The sequence below is a fragment of the Archocentrus centrarchus genome, chromosome 6 (genome assembly GCF_007364275.1).
Source record: "Archocentrus centrarchus isolate MPI-CPG fArcCen1 chromosome 6, fArcCen1, whole genome shotgun sequence".
Taxonomy (NCBI): Eukaryota; Metazoa; Chordata; class Actinopteri; order Cichliformes; family Cichlidae; genus Archocentrus; species Archocentrus centrarchus.
The window spans coordinates 14,647,140-14,674,289 of NC_044351.1; the positions used below are offsets into that span (position 1 = coordinate 14,647,140).

The 27,150-nt window shown below is 42.2% G+C and overlaps 1 protein-coding gene across 2 annotated transcripts; it reads left to right on the top strand.

Moving 5' to 3' along the window:
• Positions 1–4,310: 4,310 nt before the first annotated feature.
• On the top strand, positions 4,311–27,144 carry prickle1a (prickle homolog 1a). 2 transcript variants are annotated; one of them, XM_030732498.1, is made up of 8 exons: positions 4,311–4,577; positions 20,502–20,705; positions 22,495–22,608; positions 23,410–23,547; positions 24,093–24,296; positions 24,465–24,651; positions 24,740–25,603; positions 25,706–27,144. In XM_030732498.1, exons 2-8 carry the CDS (start codon positions 20,517–20,519, stop codon positions 26,551–26,553), a joined length of 2,544 nt encoding a protein of 847 aa, XP_030588358.1. In that variant the 5' UTR covers positions 4,311–4,577; positions 20,502–20,516; the 3' UTR covers positions 26,554–27,144. The 2 variants fall into 2 exon arrangements, with proteins under 2 accessions (XP_030588358.1, XP_030588359.1); XM_030732499.1 differs by lacking the exon at positions 4,311–4,577 and adding an exon at positions 15,129–15,369.
• Positions 27,145–27,150: the final 6 nt, after the last annotated feature.

Below are 27,150 nucleotides of genomic sequence, written 5' to 3' on the forward strand. Positions count from 1 at the left end.
TCTTAGATGCACCCATCTGTAAAAGAGAGTGAGACCACTGAACTCATTAACTAGAATGATGGAGTTTATCTGGATTGTAGCAAGAATTATTTGGCTTACGGGGGATGCTAGTGACACAAACAGGAAGTGCAGAGGTCACAGAGGACAAAGTAGAGCAATCAGTGACTACTGACTGTAGTCCTGTGCCATTATGGAGGTTGGTTAGTGACTTGAGGCTGTAGTAACAAAGGCTGTTTCCTGAAAGAGCATGTGGGCGACGAGAGCTGGGAGGATACACCGTCGCTAAAAAAAGGAAGCTTGTTCCAAGATAAGATTAAAGTTGTCAGAGACAAACAGGCACTCTGCCTGCAGCCTTTTGTGAAGTGGGAGCAGCCGACTAAAATGTCCAGAGCCCCAGTCTCAGGTCAACGTGTGGATAAGGTCTGAGATTAAAAAAGATGTCCCAAGTTGTTGTTGTTGTTGTTTTGTTTTTTGTGGGTTTTTTTTTTTTTTGACTGCAGCTTGGTGATGATATTTGCACCAGCACAAACGATACCATTATGGACACAGGGTGTAGACGGTTGCTGTGAAGGCACAGGATCTGCTGCAACATCTATAACTAAAGAACCTGGTAGGCAATGTGTTGCTACAATTTTGAATTTGATTTATCTTCATGTAATCTCTAATTATCAAAGAGGCAGGAACCTGCACTTGAGGGCTTGCTGGAAAATACATGATTTCATCCCAAAAGTGTCAAATGATCCTAATGTGCTCCAGATGCTTGGAATTACCTTTTATTTATATTTCTATTCACCATGTAGAACATTAGCAAATGATAACACTAGCAAGCCCACAATAGTTAGACTGGAGTCCAGTGGAAATCATGCCACCTCTATGAGAAGTTCTTCACTACTTCCACTCTAGCAATTCCATAATTAACAGTTTGCCAGTAAACGAGCCTTCTATCGTTTCAGTTTATTTTGGGAGACAAATTAGAGACTATAAAAGGCTTTGATTAGAAAAGTGCAGTGTATCACTTATAATAGTCTGGTATTAACAGGATGTGATCAACAAGCCAACCAGAATTCCAATAACCATTGTCGCTGTAACACTCGATTGTTGCTTTTCAGTGGGACAGGGCAGGCAATCAGGATCTGAGTGACTTTCAGGAGCTGCAGCTTAATAAGTGGATGCCACTTACTAGTTTAAGAAGAGATATTCAGTTTGTCAGTCTGTGATAAGGTGTACAATTACAAGTTCAAGTGCATTCCAGTGCCTTTTGGAGCCCTGGAATGATCGTTTGTCCCATATTGGTTACCAGTTTTTGAGTATGGCCAGCAGCCATGGACACTGGTTGAGAGGTAGCTTCTCTGTTGACTAGTCCCGGCTTTGCCTTCAGCCATCAGCCATCAGCTTTTGTTCTGGTCAGTTGTTTGTTTGTTTGTTTTTCCTGCCTTTGTTTGGACTGGAGATTTCCTGTGTAAACTCAACCCATCTAGATCGCTTTAGAAAAAAATAAAAGATCCCCTTCCAAATTTTTTGGCTGCATCTCAGTGTGGATTTGTCTTGTTTTGTTTTTCTCTATATGTGGCAGTAGTGGACCAGGAACAAACACTTGCCAGATATCTCAAATGGAAGTTGAGGAGAATGTGCGTGTGCAATATGTTTCTGGGGCACACGGTTTCCTTCTCTATCTCTTAATCTCATGGATTCCAATATGCAAATATCCCAGTAGGCTGCAGGAAGTCATAACTTGCATAATTAAAAAAGGAAACCATCTCAGCAAAATTAGTTTACACATGCACTGCAGCTTTATGTTCACACACCCTGAGCCCAAGCAAACACACAGCCACGCATATAACAGACAAAACATGAAAAGCAAGCAGCTTGATTAAGACCATGCTAACACTCTAGCAAATATCCTCAGCCACCCTGGCAACCACACTATAACTATATTACTGTCGGCTTGTGGTCCCTCTAAATAAAGACTCGGACTTATACAGAAACTTACTGTAATTTCAGACCAACTCTCAAATAAATCTAGTTTTATGCTCTTGAATCTGTGCCACTGTTTACTGCACATCCAAACGCATTCATGCCTCCAGAAAATAAAATCAACTGGGATTCACCAAAGCCAAACACAGAAATCCTGCAAGCGTATAGAACTAGATCTCTGGCTTAACTTTGACACATACTCAAATATTGTTTGTCCACAGCTGAAAATACACAGTTTCACATTAAACATTTTCTTTCTATGATAACAATAGAAGATCATTTCAAGTGAAAGATGTTCTGAAATACATCAGCATTCAGAATTGCAAAGTGAGTAGAAAGACAGAAATATAAGTAAGTCTACATACAAACAGCAGGCAGTGCAAAGAGAAAGAAGGAAAGAAAGTAACACTGTGAGCTCATATTAGAGGGGTTCAGGGCCATAAGTTCATAAACTTTTTAAGAGTTTAAACATCCTATCAACACATTAATTGCTGCTCCGTCACCCAAATGAATAAAAGCGAAACAGGAAGAAAAACTCCCACTTAAAATATTTGGTGAGCAGTCGATACCCCGGTGCTCAGTCACTCACCACCATTACATCTCATGCATATCAGTCAGAAAAAGGGTTTACAATAGGAAAAAAATGTCACATCAACTGAGATAATAGCTAGAAAATATGACAAGCATCTTTACAGTCCACTTATTAAAGTAAGGCTCCTTAAAGTGTTTTGTTTTGATTTTTACAACACCACCATAAATATCTCATTATGCTCTAAAGGGGACAAGATGAGTGACTAAAAGAGGCTTTAACATTCAGGTCTGACCAGTCCAACGTTTTTGAACTAAGGCAAAAAAGGCTCTTCAAAACAATTAGTTGGCTGAAATTATATTGATCAGCGCTGGCACTGGGCTGAGAATGGTGACTTACACTCTGTTCTCCTCTCACATGCTGTCCTGTAATTTGTGGGCTATTTTTTTCCTCTCTCTCTTTTGGGCCTATTCTGTCTTATTTTCAATTCAGTTTTGAAATATGAGGGAGGAAAATATAGACCAAAAAATGGGTCAAATATCTCTAAATACATCTGAGACTCTTAAAATTAGCCCTGATGCTAAAATGAGACACGTCACAAATAAAGACAAGAAAGAAGAGCGTATAAAGGTATTCTTTGGTATAGCAACTAATTACCAAGTGTGAGATCATGCGATGCCTCATTTAGAAAGCTTGAATTCTATAATATTAAAACATATGCAGCTCTGATAAATAGATGAGAGACTGCAGAAAAGGGTGACATCATTAAGCTCATTGTGCACTGTTCTCTTTACTAATGCCAAGATTGTGAAAAGAAAGGCTGACCCCTTTGATCTCACTCAACCTGTTCTTACTTTAGATGCATTCAGACAGTCAGATCTGCGTGCTGGTCACTCGTAACCCAGGTCAGCCAAAGATGTGGTGTCTATTTCAGTAAGAGCATGAGTCATAAAGGTGAAAGGCCATGCAATCAAATGGATTCAAGTTGTCACCAAAGTCTCTCTAAAACATAAGATTCTGTTTTCTGTTTTTAATATTCCCGTATGACACATAGTTGTATTTATGTTGTCAACGCATACATTCATTTATACTTCTGATGAGTGTGCAAAATAGGTCTACATAAAACTACGATCACTCCACAAAATAAGCAGGCAGACAAATGCACGAATTAAATACAGTCATCAACCTCTTTGAATAACTTTAAGAAGGACAAACCTGAATCACTGACTGTTTTCATGGGTGGCTGCTCTCTTCACGTCTCTTGCACATTTTGTCTGACTTAATAGACAGGTAGGCAACAGCTTCTTTTCAGTATTATGCACATAGACTTACTTTTTATGTCCCACTGCAAATAGGAGTAGTGTTACGGTCTGTGTGAGAGAACATAAAGCACATTGTTTGTTTGTTTTTTTGCATCGGTGGCAAGAGGGACAAATGGGTTTCCAAAAAAGAGCATATATCTGCACCAGGTTAAACCTTTAACTTTCGATGACTCAGTGGAATGCCTGATTATTTTGCAGCACAGAAATAGTGAAATTGAAAGGTGAGCTTTCTTAATTAGTAAAAACAAAGACAAAAGTAAATGCGTAGGTAAAGACGTTCTTTGGGTAAAGCCGACAAAAGTTTCAGCCACTTAAATTAAGAGCTCCCCTTAAACTAACCACCGCGGCGGTAAGAGTTAAACTCTCAGGAGCATTTGTCCACTATGCTGGAGAGACGAACCCGTCTCTCCTGGAATGGTGGGGGCTGCTTGTTTAAGCCAATAAGCAGGAAGCAACGCTAATGTCATTTTACTGTGACCGCTGAGAGGAGCACCATAGCGCACCGTGCGCCGCTGAAATGACTGGGATGTGGTGACAGAGGAAGTCAGACCAGGCTCTCTCAGCGCTGTTCTCCAATGCATCCAGTATCTGGGGTTTAAGCTTATCGGCCTGCACAGCTCTTGGTTCAGCTTTGCGGGACAGCGGTGTATCCTCTCTGGACTGTGCATCTAATACCAATGAGACGCAGCTTTTCTCACTTCGGAAATATTGGTTCTGGATACTCGGTTTACTGCGAGTGAACAATTTTGGAGGTGAGCCGTCCAAGTCATTTTGAGCTTTTAACTCAGGTCTACCTAGTTTATAAACAGTCGCACTATAAACCCCTCTCCACCCAGCCCACTCTGGTTGTTTCTAATGACCATATTATTTTTTGAAGTTTTACGCTAATTCCTCTAAATGGAGCAGTGGCAAGGGAAAAGCTGGTTTTGTTTTACTTAAGTGGCGTTACTTTAATGAGGTAGAAAAAAAAAAAAGCAGCACATTTAAGAATATTTGAAACGGTCTCCGTAGAGGAATATGCTGCTTGTGTCAGCCCCCAAAGTCAGCAAACTGGTTTGAATTTCCCTGCGCTACTTTGGGGGGGGTTTAACGCAGCAACATCTCCAAAGAGACACGTTTCACTTTCCCTGTGCGTATAGTCACAGTAACCTAATTTCTCTGACGCTGAAAAAACTTGACCAGAGACGTCGGACGTGGCGTCCCTGGGGCCTCCAGATGTATAGATTCAGCTGTCGCCTGTCACTTCGGTGACAACTGGTCGGCGCACCGTGACCGCTGCCTGTCCGCCACCACAGGCTCCACAGCTGTCAAGAATGTTGTTGAGTGAACCAGAACTTAGTCACACATCTCGGCCACTGAGAGTATGAGAAGTTAGTTCCACTTTTGCCTTTTGTTGTCTTTTTGTTTAGTTTTTTTTTTCTTTACCATGATGTATGAGGTGAGGACGTCAGCCAAAAGTGAAATTCAAGTGTTGTATATGAATACATCTGGGACCCTATTTTTAATGACTTGTTTTGAGAATATTTAATAGTTAATGTTGATCTCCTGTTATGATCTGTCTTGCTCTGTCTGGTATTAAAACTGAACCTGAAATATGAATAGAAAAAAAAAAAAAACTTTTAAAAAGAGGGAAACCATTGAAACGTTCATCACTCCTTAAGGACCTCTCACTGAGCTAAAACATGCCATAAAGCGTTTCCTTTGGAGAAGAATGACACACCCTCAAGTTTCACATATTTCCATCCTCAGCTGTGATACAAGGAGCTAAACCTACGAGACACAGGGGAGCAGATATTGTTTATATTTAACCAGGCCTGCCTGAAATAATAATTTATTCTCAATGGACCACAGTAAATATCGCCGCAAGCCATTAAACCCTATGCATGCCTTCTGGGGAGCTGACAGACCCACTTTTGGCGCAGTGCAAGAGCAAGAATCAACCTGGCCTGAAATCTGTCACTATGGGCACAGCTGATGAAAACAGAGCACTCCTGAGCCTGGGACAGTTAAGCATGTCAAGCTAGGTGGAAGGAGTGGCATGGTCTTTATTTGGACGCTAAATTGGTAGTTTGTGGGACTGATTTGAGATGTTGCATTGCAATTTAAGTAAGAGTGCATCTGAAAAGTAGGTAAGTTTACTGCAGGCTCTGCACAGTGTCATCAGTATGGCTTCACAATATGATTCCCTAGGTACAAAACTTGATATAATTGTACAAGAAGCTATTTTCAGGCAGGTCCCACCCATCTATTATTACAGCCCTTTAAAGCCCCCCCCCCCCCCCAAACCCCTGCTTGCCAGTCCAGCAAAGCATCAAACAAAGAAGTAGTCTGAGTGAGATATAACTGTTTAATGACCAGTTATAGAAAAGACAGCACAGAGAATCAAGCTGGTGGTGTCACCTAGTGGCCAGATTGCAGGTTGACAGCTTCACTCCCTTTGAGTCAGGAGTTAGGCAAATAAGGCAATCTTTTGAATTTTTAAATAAATAAATACTTATTAGCCCTTTATTACTCAGCTCAAAGTAAAAACCATGCTCTATCCTTGCCAATACAGCCAGTGGTTAAATAAAAGCATGTAATTCTACATCCACAACACAACATCTGATACACATTGTCATGCTTTTAAACTCTGAATTTGCTTTTATTCCTCTGCAAATGCTATTTGACATGTCAGACAATGCTGCACAGCCACTACAATCACTTACTTCACAGCTGCAGGCATTAATGTTTACATGATCGAGCAGAAGGGCTGAGCTTAATGCTTACAATGATCTGCTGAAGGTGAGAATTCTCTCAGAATATTTTAGGTTATTTATAGACTAAATGATTTACAAAGTGGTGTTTTTGGAGCAGCTCCACATGCCACACGGCGCTTGTTCACGTCTCATTTGCAAAGCCTCGAGGTGCTTCAAAGGTGCCATTAATAGAATCAGAAGACTTTTAAAGTTTGTTGTGCAGGATTGTGTGTGAACATAAGGGGGGAAATAGCTGGCCTTATCATCATTTTTTGGACTCTGCAGTGGAAACAGATTTGATCCTTCACAGCAAGCTTCATGTTTATGAGCACTTGCTTAATAAATGTGGATTATGTTGATGGTTTATTTTAGCACTACAGTGTACTGTTAAAAAGTGAAGGTTGTAGGACTGGGCAGCAGATACAGATAGGTCTGTTTTATGTACGAGCCCCTCATAATACAGCTTTTGACTCGATGAATGAGCTATAAAACATCAGCATACTTAGTGCTGGAGATTGAAACAAATCACAGAAATGAAAACAGTTTCTGACATAAACAGTGGCGCATGTCTTGCTGTGCATGTGTTTTTCTCTGTGATGGATAGAGACAAAGTGCTCACCTATGTGTGCGCATGAGTGTCAGTGGGTGTTGGAGAGTGCGAGAGTCTGCACAGCTGTGTGTGAAGGAGCAGAATGTAAGTCCAGTGCCCGTGTGTATATGTTTCTCACTGTTGATTTAAAAGCCCAGTACAAGTGAAATTTACACAGAGGCCTGTTTGTGCAAAGCTAGAATGAATCACCTTTGGGTCCGTGTAAATTGCCTGCAAGCCAAACACTCTGGCAGCCTTTTATCCCCAGACGTGGTCCAGCTCACCGCAGTGGGGCTAAAAGCAGAGCAGGACAGGGCCGTGTGTTGTGAGGATCTGTCAGAGGAGGCCAGTCTTTCATGGCTCTGGATGGGGAGATGTGGCATGGAGTTGAGTTGCCATAGACAAACTCCAGAGAGCAGAGTCCACTGACTGTAAACTGTTTGTGGTAGGTTGGCAGGAGATTGGAAGAAATACGGCTTGTTTAAACTCTGGTGGTCCCTGAAACTGTGGTCACTGGGCCTGGCTGAATGGATGGTGGCTTAGATGGTCAGATTTAGGGCACTGTTACAGTGTGGTTGTAGAGTGTAGGATAACTATTGTGGATGCTGCTCACCGTAGGACAGAATATATCTTTGTGCTTGCTACGCATTAAAGTTCCCTTTCTGTAACATTCAAACGGCATCATGTATGAGAGTGGGATCTGCCTGAAGCAGTGGCAAACATTGGATCCACATGTTAAGCATTATTCTAAAGTGATTAGAGGTAGTTAGTGATTTAGCGCTTCCAGGCACAACTCTGTTTATTAGGAGCTGCAGGATGATGTTAGAGGAAAACGGGTTTGGCTCACACACTTTAATGCCCCAGCAGATCTTTTGCAACCGCACAGCAAAATTGTGCGACTAACCATCAGACCACCAAGATGATGAAAGTCATACTCCACACACATGTTTCATTATCATCACCATCTATAGGCATGATGCTCAGCTTTGGATGTATACTGCTTGATAATCATGGGGCATTGCTAAGAAGCTGATTATCATCAACATGCCTGAAGGAGAATAACAGATGTAAAGATACCAAATGTCAGCAACTTTAGTGGTGGAGATTTCGGGAAGTTCGTCTGAGCCAGCCTGACACAGACCAGGATACCTGCAGGATGGCATGATTTTCCTTTGTCCTATACTTCTATAGGGATCCATCCAAGCAATCAAAGCATCACAGGACTAGAAGCAAAAGAAAACATATTACCCTGAGTTGTCATTAAAAAGCCCAGCTCACTTCCCCAGCACACAACAGGGGATTCAGTTAAAGCTTTCCGGACCCCCGGCCGAAAATATGCAAAACACAAACCCCCAACTCCCCCCTTCCTGTGGCTCTTGTTCCTCCTGTTGGCATTGTCACAGGGGTGTAGTCAGTGAGCGTGGATGATATGGAAAAGGTCAACAGGGTTTAAAAATGGACGCTGCAGGGCTGGGCAAGAGATTTTTCAGCTGACAACAAAGGTATTTCCTGAGATTTTTTTTCCCCAGAAAGGTTACAGTAGGGACAGTGGCTGAATGCATCCCAGAATATTCCTTTAAGAAAGTTTAATCAATAAAAATGTTTCCTCACTTTTTCCTCCGCCATTAATTAGATTGGAAAACAAATGTATGCACAGAGGCATATTCCCAAATTGCGTAGTGCTGACTTTGACTTTAATCATAGTCATTCAAAAATATTTCTTAAAATATCATATATACACAAAGCAATAAATCAATGCATTATCCCATTCAAGTTTTCCTAGGGGATGATTTAAAGAAGTGTTATCTTTTTAACAGGATGTTTCATCCAAGGACAGCGAGTATTTGAACGCTAAATATGTGCGCCTTACATTTGTAATGACACTCTACATCTGTTTCATCTGGTGTATTACATTGTTTCTGCTTCAACGGCACTGCTCAAGATTATCATCCATTTAAAACAGATACAAGAAAAATTTGACTCAGACTGAAGTTTAGAATAAGAACTGCCTAATGTACGCGCCCTCCTCCCCAACCACACTCTTTGCTTCTCCTTTCAGTTTAACCGCTCTCATGACATTTACAGTATCTCAATTTATGCTTAATATTTGCTACCTTTATAATCTTCTATAATCTGCTCATACTGAGCAAATGTATTAACTGAAAATGCATCACAGTAAAGGTGAATTATTGTGCGTAACATACAGATGGGTTAATATTGGCAAAGGCCAGCTGAGGACATATCTTGCAGAGCAGCAGCCTGAGGCCCACAGTGGGCTCACTGAGCTGACACAGAAACATTTCATTTGGCCGCAACAACCTGATGGCAGCTCCTAGTGAGAGGCCAGTTGAAAGAGCCAGGTTTTTGTTTGCTGTGCTCGCACTGTCTTCCTGTTAGGGGCTGGGTTCCCAAAGAAAACAAAAGCAGAGGCTCAGCAGATGTGTGCATCGTTGCATGTGACCTGTTCATACACTCACTTCAGAGAGTTTGTTGGATGTTTTAAGATCTTGAAAAGAAATTCTAATGAAAAGCCTGATATTGTGAAACTCTGTCACATGATCCATTGCTGAAGATGGTTTGGTGTCATTAGTGACCTCAGTATTAGCAGCTCCAAAAATAACACACTGCTGCTGACAGAAACAGACATATTACATGCAAGGTTTCTAAGAATAAGCTCTTCCCTGGAGGACTGGGATCTGTAATTTGGAGGGTGATAATGCAGCCAGTTGTGTCCCGTTTTCCATTCCACACATTGTGCCAACACATACATGCACACGCACACACACAGGCTGATCCCAGGCACTAATGTCTGGTCTGTATAGCTGATACAGATGACTGAGGTCCCCAGAGGGCTTCAGATTGAACCTCAGCATGTATACAGTGAAACATTCACAAGCTTTAACTTACCTGTTGGTAAGCTGGACAGGTCACTAACTCACAGAAAGCTAAACCCCCGTCCCGCTACAATGTCTTGCAGATGAACTTTATTTTAAAAAAGAAAAAAAAATTACAAGACAAATATTTCAATCATGAGTCTTTTTAGTATTTTAAAGACTTAAGTAAAAAAAAAAAAAAAAAAGCAGAGGAAGAAGTCAAATGTCAGATATCACCATTTACGGTAGTTTGTCATTCAGCTTGTCAAACAGTATTCATTATGTCAGCAAAAAGATCAGATGGAAAGCTTATTTAGAGAACACATCAAAAGTCAAATTAACACAAGGAATACAGGTAAAAGCAGTGCAATGTGGCAAGCACATGCAAAAACATCCACATATAACTTTGCCTCACAAGATATAAGACCTCCAAACGTGCATAACCTCTTGGTCTACATTATACATATTTAAATAACAAGTCAACATGGGTCTTTCTGGACTGCATTTAGCTTCAGCTGTACATTTCCCCCCTTTTTTTATGTGAGTCACATGAGGAGGTGAAAGGGTCAACAACAGCAGAGCAATGGGGAGCCTTACAGGGGAGATCATTGGGCCTCTCCTTTGCTGTTTCTGCTGTTTTACTACCACCTTAATGACTTAAATTGTGTCCAATTAAGCGGAGTTGGAAAGAAGCATCCCTGCTTGCAGTTGTAAGTTCCCTCTGTGCTGTGGCACTGGAGCATGTGTTTAATTAGAATGCTCTAAAAAAGACTGTAACAGAGCGTTTCTTGAGGAATGTTAATCATTAGTGGGATCCTGACTGAGCAGCTCTTAGCTGTTTCAGAGTATTGTTGGATGCCACGGTTTGCCTTTTGAAGCCAGGCTCAGGAAAAATGCTTCCACGTGTGGGAGTTGTCGAGCACTTCTTCTTTTCTAGGGCGCATCGTCTCCTTCTACAAGAAGGAGCTCGTTTCCCTCGTGCTTAAGTGTTGCCTGTGTTCATTCAGGTGACAGTTTGAACCCGAGGAAGTTGGGAACACACAGGAAATAGTTCTGTTCCCAAATAAAGGATATGCTATTGAAGTGGAGAAAAGCCCTTTAAGTGTGAGGCTTGTGATATGTGTGTGTGTGTTTTAGATTCAATGAAAATGTGCGGTCATAAATTAAGTTTATGGATGGATGGATGGACATCATATAAATTAGCAGCTTTTAAGGTCATAGAGATTATATTAAAGCTCAACTGAAAAAATAAGATGGTGCTAAAGCCGTTTTTTTTTTTAAAACACATTGGTTTGAGGTGTTAATAGGACTATTTAGTGATTTTTATGTATATATTCATCACAGTTTGTCCATGTAGACCACACATGACTGACTTTGCCCTTTGCTGATCCACTGCTTTTGTTAGCACAAGTGTGTAGTCTAAGAGCAGCCCATTCATCCTTAGCCTGCTCTGTGGGTTGACAGCCGCAGGCTTTTGTTGAGTTATAGCATCCTCAAATAAAGGGGCTTCCTCTCTTTAACAGGCCCAGGAGCTCTGTCGCTCCACTTTCCATTGTTCCCAATGAGGTCCGGCTTTTACAACTATGTGAGAGGGTGTCAAATTGAGGGTGAAAAATGAGGCGTCCCGATCGTACGCGTCTGCAGTGTTTGACAATAGTGTACGTATGATAAAGTGAAGAAACAGCAGGTTGATGTGGCATGCCGTGTGGTGGTTATTACAACTTGAAAACATGTTGCATTACATCATGCATGATGCAATACCAGAAAAGCAAATAAAATAAGGCAGAAATTAATGAGAAGAGAAATAGCATGTTCATAGATTGTTTCCATACAACCAGGTCCATTCATATATCATCCATTAAGTGTTATGTTATTGGTTTTAGACAATAGCATTACAGTAATCTAATAAATAAAACCAGGCGCCTCATTATAGACATTATTTAAGTGTCGTTAACTTTTGTGTTCCTATTTGGTAGATTAGAAAATTAGAATTTCAGCTGAAGTGGAAATGTTCACATGTAATCATATCTCATTAGCCATTTAGTCCAATAAATGTTTTCCAATTCAGCACCCTTGAGAAACACATGATCTCTGGGGTCAGGTATCAAGTGAGTCGATATTTCTCTTTCATTTTTACAAATGTCTCCTGTCAGAAACTAAGCTCAGATCTAAGCTTTGCCCTCAGCTGCCTCCAATGTGTCAGACTGAAACAGTAAAAAGGGGTTATGTGAGGGTTATAGGGCTAACAAGCCCACAGTCTGACCTGAGTTTGTCAGCGCCAATCTAGCTAAGTCAATATCAATGCGCTGACTGCTCCACCAGTTGACCTTTTCCTCCCTCTTTCAAGGCGTAAAAAGGATTGTTGTTACAGTAGGGTGATAGGCTTTTATTGGTCTTTATAACAGAAGCTTTTGTTGGGCTTGTGTCCTGCTAATACCCCTCGGCAAGTCATTTAAACCTTGAATGCCTACTTTTTATAAGGTAGCTCACACACTAGTGAGAGCAGTTCTCAACAATGGTCCTCAATAACAGCAAGTTAGAGACTGACCTTCCATTTGCCTCCTCTGGTAGTACTCTAGTTTATGACATGCCTTAAGACCAAAATTTGACTAATTCAAGTGGATTATATCAATGTTTGTTTGTGCTAGCACCACTATAAGAATTACTAATGGAAGATATACATTAATATTTGACTGGATTCTTAGTTTTATTTGTTTTTGGCTTCAGGGGCATGTTTGGACCAGAGAAGAATGCATGGGTGTTGGTTCTGATGATGCTCACCCCTGTCCTGTCATTGTCAGGGCATGCTGGTTCTGGACTACCTTGCCAGTAGCACAGGGTGTGTTTTTTGTTCTTCTTCTTTTACAGCAGTGAGAAGATACAGACCAGGTGTGAGATGCTGTTCAGGTCATTGTAGCTATGACAGAGGAATTGGGCTGTAAATCCCTAAGGCCATAGATTTATGGGTCATCTGGTGTTCTCAGAGGTCAAGGGTCAGGGATCCACGACTTGTCCAACTTTATATTTTTCAACTATCTGAGGCGAACCTTGAATTGCGAACAGCTAGCTACTTTTAACTTTAGAGTGATGTGATCATAAAGTAATACTCAGGTTGTCACTGTTCTTATACTCGTTCCTGTGTAAGAGACTGCGGATAATCTGTAGATGGCTTTAATAAGATGTCTCCAAATATTTATATTTCAGTTTCTGGTTGTGTCTTATAAATATGTTGCTAGACTTTCCCCTTCAACTACAAATGTGAAAAACTCTTGGAGGAAACACGCAGGTTATTCATTTCTGAGTGTTGAGGAACTAAGACACAATTCAGCTCTCATGGTGATGCTGTTGCTCTGCAACTTTTGCAGACATTAGAGGACCATCTTAGCTTTGTATTTCATGAATCTTTCTTTTAGGGGACAGGATACATTGTGTTGTTCCTCCCCTAAAAGACATGCTAATGGAGCAGGGTGCTTAGTCCTTCGGATCAGTACAAAAGCCTGAAGTTTGCTGTGAAAGGGTGCCTCTCCTCCCTGGCCTTGACTGCAACAATGGCTTTGTCCATGCACCCGAGTGGAAGAGTACTCGCAAGATCCAGGGGTTCGTTCCCATACTTTCTAAACAGAATATTTACAGATGTAAGCTGCATTTTGCTTTCATTAAATAACAGCCATTCACCACTCAGTGATATTAAAATGGTGTGAGGCATGTAGGCGTGTAGAAGATGGAAAAGGTTGCTGTCAGTGGTGCTAGAAATACGTTTTTGACCTTCTTTTCATATCATTTGTTTTAAATGATAACTGACTGACTATTTAGACAATGATGTTCTGCTGTATTAAGTTCAACTAATCACTTAAAACGTGTTTTACATCAATCCTCAAAGCAAAACACCGTTCACAGAATTAGGCCCTGACATCATATCCCCAGAAATAAACAGCTGCTAAAATGTTTATAAAGAAACCATCCTAGCTGTTTAATAGATTCATTACTTCCTAGTAAAATGGCCTACTGCTTTGTTTAACAATCTAAGTGTTTTTATACTCTAAAGCAAAACCTCACTGAAGAGGAAGAACTTCTGGTTCTCTGGCAGTTATGTCCACTGCAGTCATGTCCTTTTGGGCGAAAGTAACACTTTGACATTGCAACCAAACAACTGCAAAAGGATGCAGAAGGTGCAACTGTCCGGGGTTTGACCTGAACTGGCAACTTTTATTTTCTGAGGTAACAGGAAGACGATCACATTCTGACATTCCAGCAGAGGTGAAGGAGAGGCAGAGGTCAACCGTGCCCTCTCTGGGGAGTTTCACTGGGTTGGTGGATCTGTACATTTGGGTCATAGAGATATCTGTCATTTTAGTTCCTTCTAATTTATAACAGGCAAATAGTTAGCCAATATGGATGTATTGTCATTATTAGTAATGATTATTCTGTGTGTTAAAGATGTAATTGACAATAGATATAATATTGCTAATTGCTTAATTATAGGCAACTAATTATAAGACTTTCAAATCATTAAATAATCAATTAATTGTGAAAATTGGACTTGTTTGATTCACAGCCTGATGCTGACATCATGATGAGGTCGTGAGAAAAGTTGATCCAAAGCAATCTTTCTAGTGGGATAAAAAAAAGCAAAAACATTTTTGTTCATTTGCTCTAACAATGAGCCTGTAATCAAAATCTTTTGTTAGCAAACAGCTCTCCATAACTTCACATGTCACAAAGTCAAACCAAATCCTGACTCTTAGCGTTCACCATTGTCCACCACTGCCCACATCTTTAAGCCGCTGATAGGGACGAAGAAAGAAGAATGTCACGTGAAAGATGTTGTGGATATGGGGTGGTTAGCATGGTAAAGCAAACTGTGCCATCACTGATGTCCTGCTGAAAACAGTTGAGATCTACCAGTGGTTCTCCTTTGGTGTGTTTGAAGTATGAGGGGAGGTTCACTGAAGCAGAGACGCCTTGCTCTGCCATAGCCTGCCGTGACTCGCTGCTCTGATTTTAAGGGGCCGGGCTGAGGTTAAGAGGGCTGGGTTGGAAGAAAGAGGAGGAGGAGGAGTGTTCGATAGAGACCAGGGTGGGATGACCATCTGGTTGGGCTGCTCGGTGTACACGCACATGCACACACCTCTCTCACTCTCTGACTTTTTACGCTCTGCTCTGATATGGGCTGTTACTATGCTGACAGCTCCAGTGGAGAAGGCTGGCTGCTGCTGTCCTGGATTTAGAGCTTAGAGGAGCTTGCATAGATATGGAGCCCAGAAACTGGAGAACAATCTAGGACTGGATATAGTGGTGATAAGATCCATTTTCTCTGTTCACCTCAGGAGAGTCGGCCTACACTGAGGTAAGACCAGCAGGAAAATGATTGAGATGTAAACCAGTTCCTCTGAGAGCTTTGCTCTGGTTGTAGTGATGCTGAAAGAGAAAAAATGGAATTGAAGAAATGGAAACGTTGCAGCATAACTCCTTGATTAAATGTCTTTCTGTAATTCCACATGAACATGAATGTAAGGATGGACTGATTGTTACTATTTAATGTTTTGCCTGTAAAACATGCAGCACATCACAAGTACAGGCAGTTTCTGCTCTTTGTTTAAGTTTCCCTTTACACTGTTATTTTCCAAATAAGGTAACGTATAGAGGATCAGTGTTCAGAATTGAGGCCTCATGTACCAGTAAATGCAATTTGAAGCCTGCTGTGTGACAACAGTCTGTGTGTTGAATCTTAGTTCAGACTGGCCAGCACAGTAGTGTATATCTCTGTGGGGATGTCACTCCCATCCATTTGGTCTTGAAAAAACACTCCCCGGGCCACAAGAGGCCTCCATAAGCTGACCAAACTCCCAACTCCTTGTAGCAGCTCTACACTGCATAAATAAGTTTCGCTTTAAAAAGTGATTTAATTAGGCATGCACGTGAGGTTTCTGGTTTTCACAATGATGTAATTTTTCTAATAAATCTGATGTGCCCCACAGGTTTTTTTGTTTGTTTGTTCATTTTTGACATTACATTAAGGGCCAAAAAGTTGACAGGCAGTCATTTTTAAGTTTTGTGCGTGCAGAAAGCTAAATAATATTTTGCATATTTTTCTATCTTGTCTGACATAAAAAAATAAACTGACTTTGTCTGAGTTCAAGTAAGCAGGGACACTGAACAGAAATTCTTGTTTTTCTCTCCAACTACGACCTATCCTGCATTACTGAGCTAGCAGAAGCCAAGTTAAACAAGTCAGGCCTGCCTAAACTGACAGAGAACACTGTGTTGGGTTGTGTGCATGTCCATCATCCACTTCCTAAAGAAATAGACAGTAATTCAGACCAGAAGCTGCTTATTTTTCCTGTGCACTCTCTCAAGGGCTGTTAATCCAAGGCTCCAGTGTCTGGATTTTGGGGGACTATGGTTTAAGTGTTGTTGACCACTATTTAAAAATGTCACTGTTGGTTGTATTTATTGGTCAGTCGCAGTATGAGGTCCTGTGAGATAAATAACACATTGCACTGTAGTTACACATGCCACCGTGTCAGACAGTACAGTCAAACAGGACTTTCTTCAGGGTGAATACAAATAGGCGGTTGTTTTGTTCTTTAATGAAACACGTTTGAACCCACTCATTCGCTGAGCTCTTGTTATGTAGTGTTTGTGGGAATGTAAGCTTCAGTGTCTACTTTTCACAGAACACAAGGCTCTTCAGCCTTCATAACTTATGAGATGCTTTAAAATCAGCAATCTCTGAAAACCTTTCAAAGCAAGCATGCCTGTTAAAGCTTGCCTCTTTCACCTGGCATGACTTAACTTTTCTCTCCTTTGTGGAACAGAACATTAACATTTTCATACATGTCAGTCACCCCAGTCTTACAGCACCCCCACTACCCTCTGTGGGTAGATCAGTCAGATATGCAGGCCTGCAGCTCCCCAAAGCCATGTTAACAAGCACCTTTACAAAGGAGTGAGGGGCTGTTAAACATTCAGGACTGCAGGGGTCTGGCTAGTGTGGGAGGAGGACAGGGCAGGGGGAGTGGGGTGAAAGGGGGGGCGGGGGTTAAAACTAATCTCACAAACCATAGATCCCTTGTTAGAGAAAAAAACTATAAAACCCAGCACAAGCGATGAGTTAGTAGTTGGCAATTCAGTATGAGCACGGTGAAGTTAGCAGGCTCAGTGCTTCTGTCATTCAAAATGTTAAGGAAGTGTTCCAGGTAAAGCCAGAGGAAATGAACTGCATGACATCTAAAGGAAAAATTAGCATGCAACCAGCTGTGGTTGTATGAGAAAGGGCTTTTGCCTAACACTGAGCTGCGTGCATCCTGTATTGCTTTTGATGGCCTGGCTAAAGTTCAAGCCTGACATTCCTGTGAGTCAGGTTTGGCTGTGTGAGAGACATCCTTGCAGATGCTCGGCCAACATGCGAAAGCAAACAGCTTTCCAACAAATGCAGCACATGAGTGATTCTGTGCCTGATAAAATGTGTGGCTCTGAAGTGAGCCTCTCGGCTCTTGACTGAACCTGCCTATAGTTAGCTATCTCCCACGTGAAACCCAAGCTGTTCTCAAACAAGGCCACATTTTTGTAGGTTATTTTGGTCTCATTTGCAAGTCAATAGATGTGAATAGAACAACAGAGTGCCTTATTTTATCCATAGCTCTCTCATCTGAAGACAGGTTATCTGAGTTCGAGGGCTTCAGCTGTCATGTATGATGAGATAAAACGTGACATCTTTTTTTGGGGGGGTGGGGGGGGGGGTGCTTAAATAGAGATAAACAGACTCTTGATGGATCAAGCCTTCACTGAGTTCATTCACAAAGGCGCCATTGTTTAGGACATCGGAGGCATTTTAATGGGATATGTTATAAGCCGGTCCGCCTGACCTGACACTTTATGGTACAAGGCAGTCGCAAATTTGCCCTCCTAAAAGCCCTTGAATCCTTTACCACCCCTATCATCACACTTAACACTGACAGTCTATGACTGGACAAGCTTCACAGGGGCTTGTCAGTCATTAGCAGAGGCAATGCCACAGTGGCTCACTTGTCCTTGAGAAAGATGAGCTGATTGCGAATAGCCAGTAGCTGCCTGGACCTGCACGTGGATCAGTTAATTGTCCAAGAATAGCTAATATGCCAGAGTCTTCACTTAAAAGAATGAATTTACATAATTCTGACCAGTTATTGATAATTATTTCTGGGTCTATGTGAAGCACATTAGGTTACAGTAGCCTGTAAGTGCATATTCCCCAAAGCAGCTAGGGATTTACCAAAGCATGATAAATTATATGAAAAGCTTGAACCCCTGCCCTCTATAGGGATGGCTCTGTTGTGCTATTGGTAGCAGTTTGCTGGAATGACCTGGGTCTACTTTTCACAAGGGAAGTTAAGGGTCACAGCAGAGTTGTTCAAAGAGGTTCTGATCACCTTTGTTTTATGAAGAAATATTTCTATCATGATGGGAGTGGTCTCTTCCACAGTCGCAGTGCCTCCACCCTTGGGGCAAGACGGATCATTGAATTTGGTTTGATGACTATAAAAATCACACACTGTGGCTTTTGCAGTCAGTAAATACCTATGGGAAATTTGGACTGATATTAGACAGTGCTATTCAACACCATCATCAAAACTCAAAATGACAAAATAATGCTTTTCCATTCCTCCTTTAGAGTTCAAGAGACTTCAAGAAATTAGTCCCGAAGCACACTGAACCGGTTCTAGTGGCACTGGTGGTCATCTGTATATCATTTGAGCAGAAAGCCGATTTTAAGGCTCTGTCATCTCTGTGTTCAAAAGCTGCCCTCAAGTGTGTTTGGTTTTCTCAGCTGTCTCTCTGTGCCTTTGCTGTCCATAGGGGTTCAAGGCTTGGGGGGGGGGGGGGGGGGGGGGGGGGGGGGGGTGTAAGGGCCAGGCTGCTGGATGCTGGCTGGGCTTCCATTTGATCTCAGCTAGAGCTCTTGGCCAGTGAGAAATTACCACAACTGCGCACACATTCATCATCGCTATGTTTACTTGGTCCTAAATGTTTGCAGCAGTTCAGGAAATAAAGTTAAGGGATGATTGGATAGGGATGGATAGAGATCAGCCAGGTGGGGTTGCCTAATGATTATTTATACAATTGGCTCCATAGTTTTTGGATAGTGGCACATTCCTTGTCATTTTAACTCTGTACACCACAAAGGTGGGATTTAAATAAAACAGCGTCACTGTGATTGAAAATTTGCATGTTACTCTGGGCATCCATCCATCCACCTTCTTAAACACTTATTCAATTCAGGTTTTATTCTGCACATTAAAGACAAATAATATAAATCAATAAGTAATTGTATATTTTATCCTGCTATGCACAGATTTATTTTGTTTCTATCATATGTAGTTTATCTCATCATCATGACTATAGTCATGTCTGCAAAAGCGTGGATTTGTGGTGAGACATTAGTGACTACAGACACCATATGTACAAGTCAACACAGTTCGAGTCTTTGATTTCCCTTCTCCGTTTTTTGCTTCAGGTTACGGTGTCAGTATCAGTCAATTGTACCCATCCATGTCAGCCTCTATCATCTCTATTCATCCAACTGCTTCACCTGCCTGGCATTTCCCTCCCTGTCCATCTAAAAGATAAAAGAATGATCAGACATTCACTGCAGCAGGTTGGAAAACAAACAATCCAAAGAAAAAGAGGAGATGAAGGCAGAGAGCGGGCTTGTGGACAGTTCCCATATGGTGGCCCTGTCTTAAAACCAGACCTGTGTTTATACAGACTTCAGGCTCAACTGATCAAGCTAGCATCAGATCCCATGTGTTGTCCCCAAACGCCACCCCCGCCCACCACCCCCCACCCCTTGGTACATAGCATGACATAGCCTCTCAGCAGGGTTAAATGATGACTCATACAGACATAAACCCAACAAACACTGTGAAATGCAAAGATTTAACATGCTGATCTTCCTTTTAAGTTGACAACAAACTGAATACCTGCTGTAACTGTTATAAGCAACTTTAAAAAGTGCATTTCTGAATAGCTTGTTATTGTCACTATAATGGAATAGGACATCACCTCATGAAGCTTTGGGAATTTCCTAACGATCTCTTCGTCCACAAAAACCACATGAGTAGGGCACATGTTTAACTGCTACCATAATAGCGGTGAAAGGATGGAGTTGTCTTTATGAGTGTCTTTATGTAGTAGACTCATCACCCGAAGTAAACCAAAAAAAGCTTGCTCAAATACCATAATGGGTTTTTGAGGGGGGCTGTGAGCCTCATGAAAGAGGCGGCGATGGTGTGATTCAGCTGGTGGTTAACAATCAGTGGAATGGCACTGACATGAGAGAACCGGATAAGATGTGAGGATAGCACTGCGTAGGGACTGATGTAATGGCTTGATAACAAACATTTTGTTTTGTTTTCCTTTATATTTCAATCCTTTTCCTGTCCTCTCCAAATTCCTGGTACTTCCTCTTCTTCCTATCCTTTCATCTTGTCTGTCTAGTGAAAAGAGAATCCGATGAGCCTGGTGAGTGCAGCGGGGCCAGTGGCTGGCTCCCAGGGTGGGGCACGCAAGCGAGACTTCATGATGGAGCAGAAAATCAGTAAACTAACATCTGGCTTCCAGCGGAGCTCAACCTCTGATGATGACTCAGGCTGTGCACTGGAGGAGTACGCATGGGTACCACCTGGCCTGAGACCTGAACAGGTAACCACAATATGGTTTGCAAATGACTATTCTTTGCAGTGATTCAAGATGCTGTTCTGACCGGCGCTTAATCAAGCCTGCTCAGTTCAGATATTACCCTCTTGTACAACGAAACTACAGGACACCGTTCTTTTTAACTGTGGTATCTATTTCGTTGGTCCACAAATCATTTCTTCCCTAAATCAACACCACGAATAATGGTGTATCCTCCTGACAGTGAGTAAAAACAGACCTGACCTGATTCTAACTCCCTTATAGCCCATTTGCCTGGCCCAGATAAATGCTATTCAGCGCATTACTGAATAACACACCAAGTCTCTGGAAAATGGCACCTATGGGAGAGACAACATATTTCATTAAACCTCCGTGTACTCTTTGCTTGAGGCAGACTTTTCAGACTCTATGAGGCTGCCACTGATGGGCAGCATGAGTATACCTTTATTTGCAAACCGTGGTATGGCGAAGTTAGAAGCAGGACGTAGTGTGGCGAGCTTATTTCTGCTGGCAGGATTAGGAATCAGGGGGGCGTCATTTAAAGAGTCTTCTCCTCCACAACCACAGGCAGAGATGTTAGCTGTGTCCGCAGAGCAGCCGGTGTGATGTGGCGCTTTCCCAGATCCTCTGAATTTTTCTCCACTCTCACCACTGCTTGGTTTTCTTGCCTCTCTCCCTCTCCCAGTCTCTATCCAGGCCTTTGCCCCGTGTTAAACAACACACATGGAAGCAATGAGTGGGTGATGGGCAAGAATAAATGGGAATGCAGCAACAGAGAGACCCAAAGCCTAAACACGCAGGCTCCTTTGTTTTAGGAAATGCATAGGTCAACTGTAATGCCTTTACTGCAGCCAATTCCCTAAATGGGCTGTGTATTATGGCTCATCGTTGCAGTGTCAAAACACCTAGGGCTTCAGTGCTTGTTGTCTGTTCCTCAGCACTAGGGAGCTGGACAAGGGGTAATAGCAGCATGAAGATGTGCATAATTTATGGTGGTAGTGGTGGTGGTGGAGGTCTGAGGGTGATTGTCAGGGTAAATTGCTGTGCTGTTACCCCTCCTCTAGACAGCCAAATCTGCTGGAAGTCTTCTGACACACAAGACTACAGCATCCCACCTCTTTATCTAGCTGACTGTAATGGGCCCTCCCTCATAAAGTTTAGTCTTCCGTGGTCAGCCCCAAGGGTCAGGGTGCTACCATTATGGCCTGCTTTGTCTTGTCCCTATAGAGAAAAACATATGACTGGAAAATATAACCCTTAAACTCATTTGACCTGTTGACCTGTCTTGGCTTGTTTAGCACAGATTTATGAAGATGATGATTCTCGCATTGCCATCATCAAAGACCATCACTGTTGTGTGTTGTACATTTGAATTAAAGCTGATTTGGGGATTAGGGAAAACTCCTTGATTCCACAAAGTCATTCTTCCATACATTTTACATAGAGCTGTCCCAGAATGTGTCTCATCGCAAATTAATGTGTTCGTTCTCCAGTTTCTTGGAAAATAATTTGTGTTAATATTGGCATATTGGGTCTGAGGCAATAATGATAATATATGGCTGCAATAAGATGGATGAAAATTTGGGTTTAAAATTACTTTTGGGGGGACCAAAAACAACTATATGCTACTGCAAATAATAATTCTGAGCTATTGCTCAGTTATTGCAAATGTATTAGTTGGAATGCATGTAGTTGTCTAACCCTAACCCCTTTCAGTTCAACCAAACATATTATGTGTGTAATATATTTAGATTATTTTTTTTATTTTAATATCCCCATGCTACGATTTCCACAGGTCCAGTTATATTTTTCATGTCTGCCTGAGGACAAGGTCCCCTATGTCAACAGTCCAGGAGAGAAGTTCAGAATCAAGCAGCTTCTCTACCAACTGCCACCACATGATAATGAGGTGAGAATATTTTGCGCACACGTGTGTAAATGCGTATCTCGTGAAAATTCATCCCTCCTCTCATTTGCACCAAAGTTGCAGTAAAAATCCCCTCTCCATTTTGTTTGAGTAGCTGCTGTTGCCCACTTATCCCACAGTGTTAAAGCCTCCGTGCCATCCCACTAAAGTAGCATTTCCATTGACATCACACTGGGGGATTTTTGTTCCACAATCTTGCGGACATGTAGCGTGGGTACAATGTGACTTTTGACTTGATAATTTTATGATGTTTGCCGTGAGCCCCCACCAGTCGGATTCCTGTCATAGCAGTGGTTTTTATGAGGACTGCTCAGCGAGAGAGAGGGATGCTGGTTAAAAGAGGCTTTATGTGATGCCACCACTGCAGTGGCACCACAGTCCGCCTTGGCTGTCTGTCTTCCTTTGTTGCCCATCATCTTGATTACACTCTAAACACAGGCCTTGTTTGTGTAAACGTCTGCTCTCCCCTTGTTAAGGCCTGTTGTTAAAAAAAAAAAAAAAAAGATTTTCAATCAGAGACTGTGGGTGGAGATATGTTGGGTGGTGCAGGAAGGGAAAGTTGGGGTCAAGAGTACCTTTTGTTCAGACTGCTCTGATAAGCACTCCGCCCTCTGTCCAAAAAAGGTCACTTGAACCACTGAGCAAAATTCACACCCTTCCCAACAACTATATATTTTTCAGTAGTGGACCATAGGGAGGCATTAATCGTCCCATTTCTTGAAATAAAAGTCTGTGGTTGTGAAACTAGCCGTCAATTTCCTAACTGATCACCTTCTTTCCCAGGTTCGTTATTGCCAGTCCCTCAGCGAGGAGGAGAAGAAGGAGCTGCACATGTTCAGTGTCCAGAGGAAGAAGGAAGCATTGGGGAGGGGCACAGTGAAACTGCTGCCTCGCAATTTTCTGAACAGCATTTGTGAGCATGTACGTGTATCCCGTGCATTTTTTATAAGATGGCGATGACTGAGAAATAAACTCTGGTAGAAAGTTTTATGGAACCAAGGATATAGTCAGTATTCTTATATAAAATGATTTTCAACTATGATATTAAACAAAGGTTTGCTTCCTTTCCTTTCTGCATCTCATCATGGCCATTTAGCTAATCTAGATCTGAAGGAAAACTGGAAAAAAAGAGAGAAATGCTATCACATGCTTTCAAATGGCCTCTCCTATCCAGTCCTGTTCTTGTCAGTTAGGAGGACAGACAGGAAAGATATTCTACTAATCTGGAACTGCAGTTAGGACAACCAGATGGGATTCCACATCCTGATGAGACACTATTTACCCCTACATCAACAAAAGAATTGTAGCTAGAAGGCATATGATGTTGCAGTCACACTCAGGCTTTGTGTGAAGCTAAATCCATATCCACGTGGGACTCAAAAATTCTGACAAAAAGTACAACTAATACATTTATAATGACGTGTGTTGTTTTTTTTATAATTGATAATGAGCTCTTTCAATTACAGTGTGGCGAAAACATCAACGGTGGAGAAATGACGGTGTTTGCCTCAAGGGCGAGCACTGGGCTGTGCTGGCACCCGTCATGCTTTGTCTGCTCCACATGTAGCGAACTCCTTGTGGATTTGATCTACTTCTACCACGATGGAAAGATCCACTGTGGAAGGCACCACGCTGAGCTACTGAAACCACGCTGCTCAGCCTGTGATGAGGTAGTACTAAGAAAAAAAAAAGTGTTGCAAAGAAAACACATCTGAAGTTTATGGCCTTTCAAAATTCCTCTGGAATAGCTAGAACATTTATCTCCACTGCCTCAAATACATCTGAAATAAAGGTGGATGAGCATTTTTTTCTCACCCAGTGCACATCTTTGTCCACAGATCATCTTTGCTGATGAGTGCACAGAGGCAGAGGGGCGCCATTGGCACATGAAGCACTTCTCCTGTTTTGAATGTGAGACCATTCTCGGAGGTCAGCGTTATATCATGAAGGACGGGAGACCATACTGTTGTGGCTGCTTTGAGTCTCTCTATGCAGAGTATTGCGAGGCCTGTGGAGAACACATTGGTAAGATGAGGATTTTCTGGAGTTCAAACATTATTTGAAACAGCAGAGAAATATTATCCATTTGATGTCAATATTTCCCCTTTAACAGGTGTTGATCATGCTCAGATGACCTATGATGGGCTCCACTGGCACGCCACTGAGAGCTGCTTCAGCTGTGCCCACTGTAAGAGCTCGTTATTGGGTAGCCCCTTTCTGCCATACCAGGGTCGTATTTACTGCTCCAAAGCCTGCAGTCTTGGGGAAGATGTGCATGCCTCTGACTCCTCTGACTCTGCCTTCCAGTCAGCACGCTCACGTGAATCCCGCCGCAGTGTACGCATTGGCAAAAGCAGCCGCTCGGCTGACCAGTGCCGGCAGTCACTCCTGTTCTCACCCTCTGTCAAGTTCCCTGGCTTCAGTGGAAATGCTGACGACACCTTGACCAACAAGCTTGCCCATGTGAACTTATCTGATGAACATTTCTGGAGAGGCCGTGGTGAAGAGACAGAGGCACCTGAGGACCAGGAGGAAGAGTGGGCTGAGCATGAAGACTACATGACTCAGCTGCTGTTAAAGTTCGGGGAACAAGGGGTTTTCCAGCAAGCCAGTGACTTTAGACCTACAGATTTCTGGATTGCTGAAAAGGACACCAAGTCAAAGCAGGAGTCCTCAAAAACTGGCAGTAGTGGTGGGGGAGGAAGGGGAAGCCTTGCCTGTAAGAAGTACCAGGCTGACATGTACTGGGCGCAATCACAGGATGGCCTGGGGGATTCTGCCTATGGTAGTCATCCAGGTCCAGCAAGCAGTAGAAAAATCCAGGAGCTGGAGCTGGATCATGGGGCTGGAGGAGGTTTTCAGGGAGAGGAGCCACAATGGTACACTGACTCTTTGGAGTGTATCACAGATGAATTTAAGAAGACAGATCAGAGTGTCCGAGACTCTATGGACTCACTTGCTCTTTCTAATATTACTGGTGAGTAGACAGAACAGATATAAAAAAAAATAACAGAATTTTAAGCTATGACAATGGATGGATTTTAGTGCAGATTTAATAAATTCTCTCTCTCATTTCTAGGAGCCTCAGTAGATGGTGATAATAAAGAAAGATCTATGGTATATTCCCTGCAAGGTTTCCATGAACTGGAGACAGAAGACTGTGAGAAAAGCAGTAATATGGGAACCCTCAACTCCTCTATGTTACACAGAAGTGCAAATTCGTTAAAAAGTCTTGCATCTGAGCAGGAGGTGGAGAATGTTCTAGAAGAAGCACCCCTGGAGGAACGGCCCAAACCTCAAGTCCCTGCCCTCAGGAGGACACGTTCACAGTCTAGGCCGCAACAGGTCAAATTCTCTGATGATGTTGTGGACAATGGCCATTATGGTGATATTCAAGTGCGGCAGCCACCTATGAGTGAACGGACTCGGAGGAGAGTGTACCACTTTGAAGAGCAAGGCCAGGAACTTCATTCTGGTCATCAACAGCACCACCACAGGAGGCGTCGCAGTCGTAAATCTCGGTCTGACAATGCTTTAAACCTTCTACCTAAGGAGAGGGCTCAAATGTGCAACAAAGTGGACCGCAGAGGGAATGCCTTTGGTTCCAAGGGGCACCACGCCTTCCACGGTCACCCCCATTCTGCTGCCATGGCAGACTACAGGCTACAGGGTCAGGCAATGGGAAGGTTCTTGGGGTTGTATGAAGATGATGACGACTGGTGTTCCACATGCTCCTCTTCCTCCTCTGATTCTGAGGAGGAAGGGTTTTTCCTGGGTCAACCCATTCCTCAGCCCAGGCCGCACAGACACTATTACACTGATGACTTGCCAAGCCCTGTAGCAGGCATGTCCGCTCCTCCTTATGGCCAATGGACAAAGTCCAAAAAGAAGAAAGGCCACAAAGGGAAAAACTGTATAATTTCATAGGCTTTACTCGGCCGAGCATTGGGTAATGATTCGCCACTCACCTCAGCCCCTTTGTTCACGGTTTAAAATACAAAACCAGTTTGCTTCACAGCACTCAATTTACCAAGGTGGTTGTGTAAGACACAAGTCCATATTTGGATTTTTCATAGGTGTGTACGCTTGTATAGCATTACAAACTGCCGGTAAAGTATAATGCATATTTATAAAATATAATCTAAACTGTGTTTATTTAACAGTGCAGATATTATGTATATATTGTAGAAAATTTTTAAAAAGTGCTATTTTTGTACCTTTGACATTCTTTATACAAATGGCATTAACATTAAACAATTGGCAGTTGGTGCAGCGCCATTTTTCTTTTTTTTACAAGGGTGTCAGAAATTTAAAGACAAAGTGAGTGTGACCCATGCTCTTCAGATGTGTTTTCTTCTAGGTTTGTGCAGCACCAACATAAAAGCACAGCATATTAATTAGGCTGAGTGAACAATGTATTTATGGGTCACTGTACTGTAAGAAAATCATTGCAATCTGTAAAAATGTATAAACTGGAATATAAGGCTAAAATAGGTGTTAATTGCAATAAAAACCTCTCTATAT

Excerpts from the sequence above, each read along its gene's own strand:
- prickle1a (XM_030732498.1), top strand. The coding sequence starts at position 20,517 with ATGAGCCTGGTGAGTGCAGCGGGGCCAGTGGCTGGCTCCCAGGGTGGG. Across the intron at positions 24,297-24,464 it reads GCTGCTCAGCCTGTGATGAG|ATCATCTTTGCTGATGAGTG; the intron begins GTAGTACTAAGA and ends CTTTGTCCACAG. Across the intron at positions 24,652-24,739 it reads GGCCTGTGGAGAACACATTG|GTGTTGATCATGCTCAGATG; the intron begins GTAAGATGAGGA and ends CCCCTTTAACAG.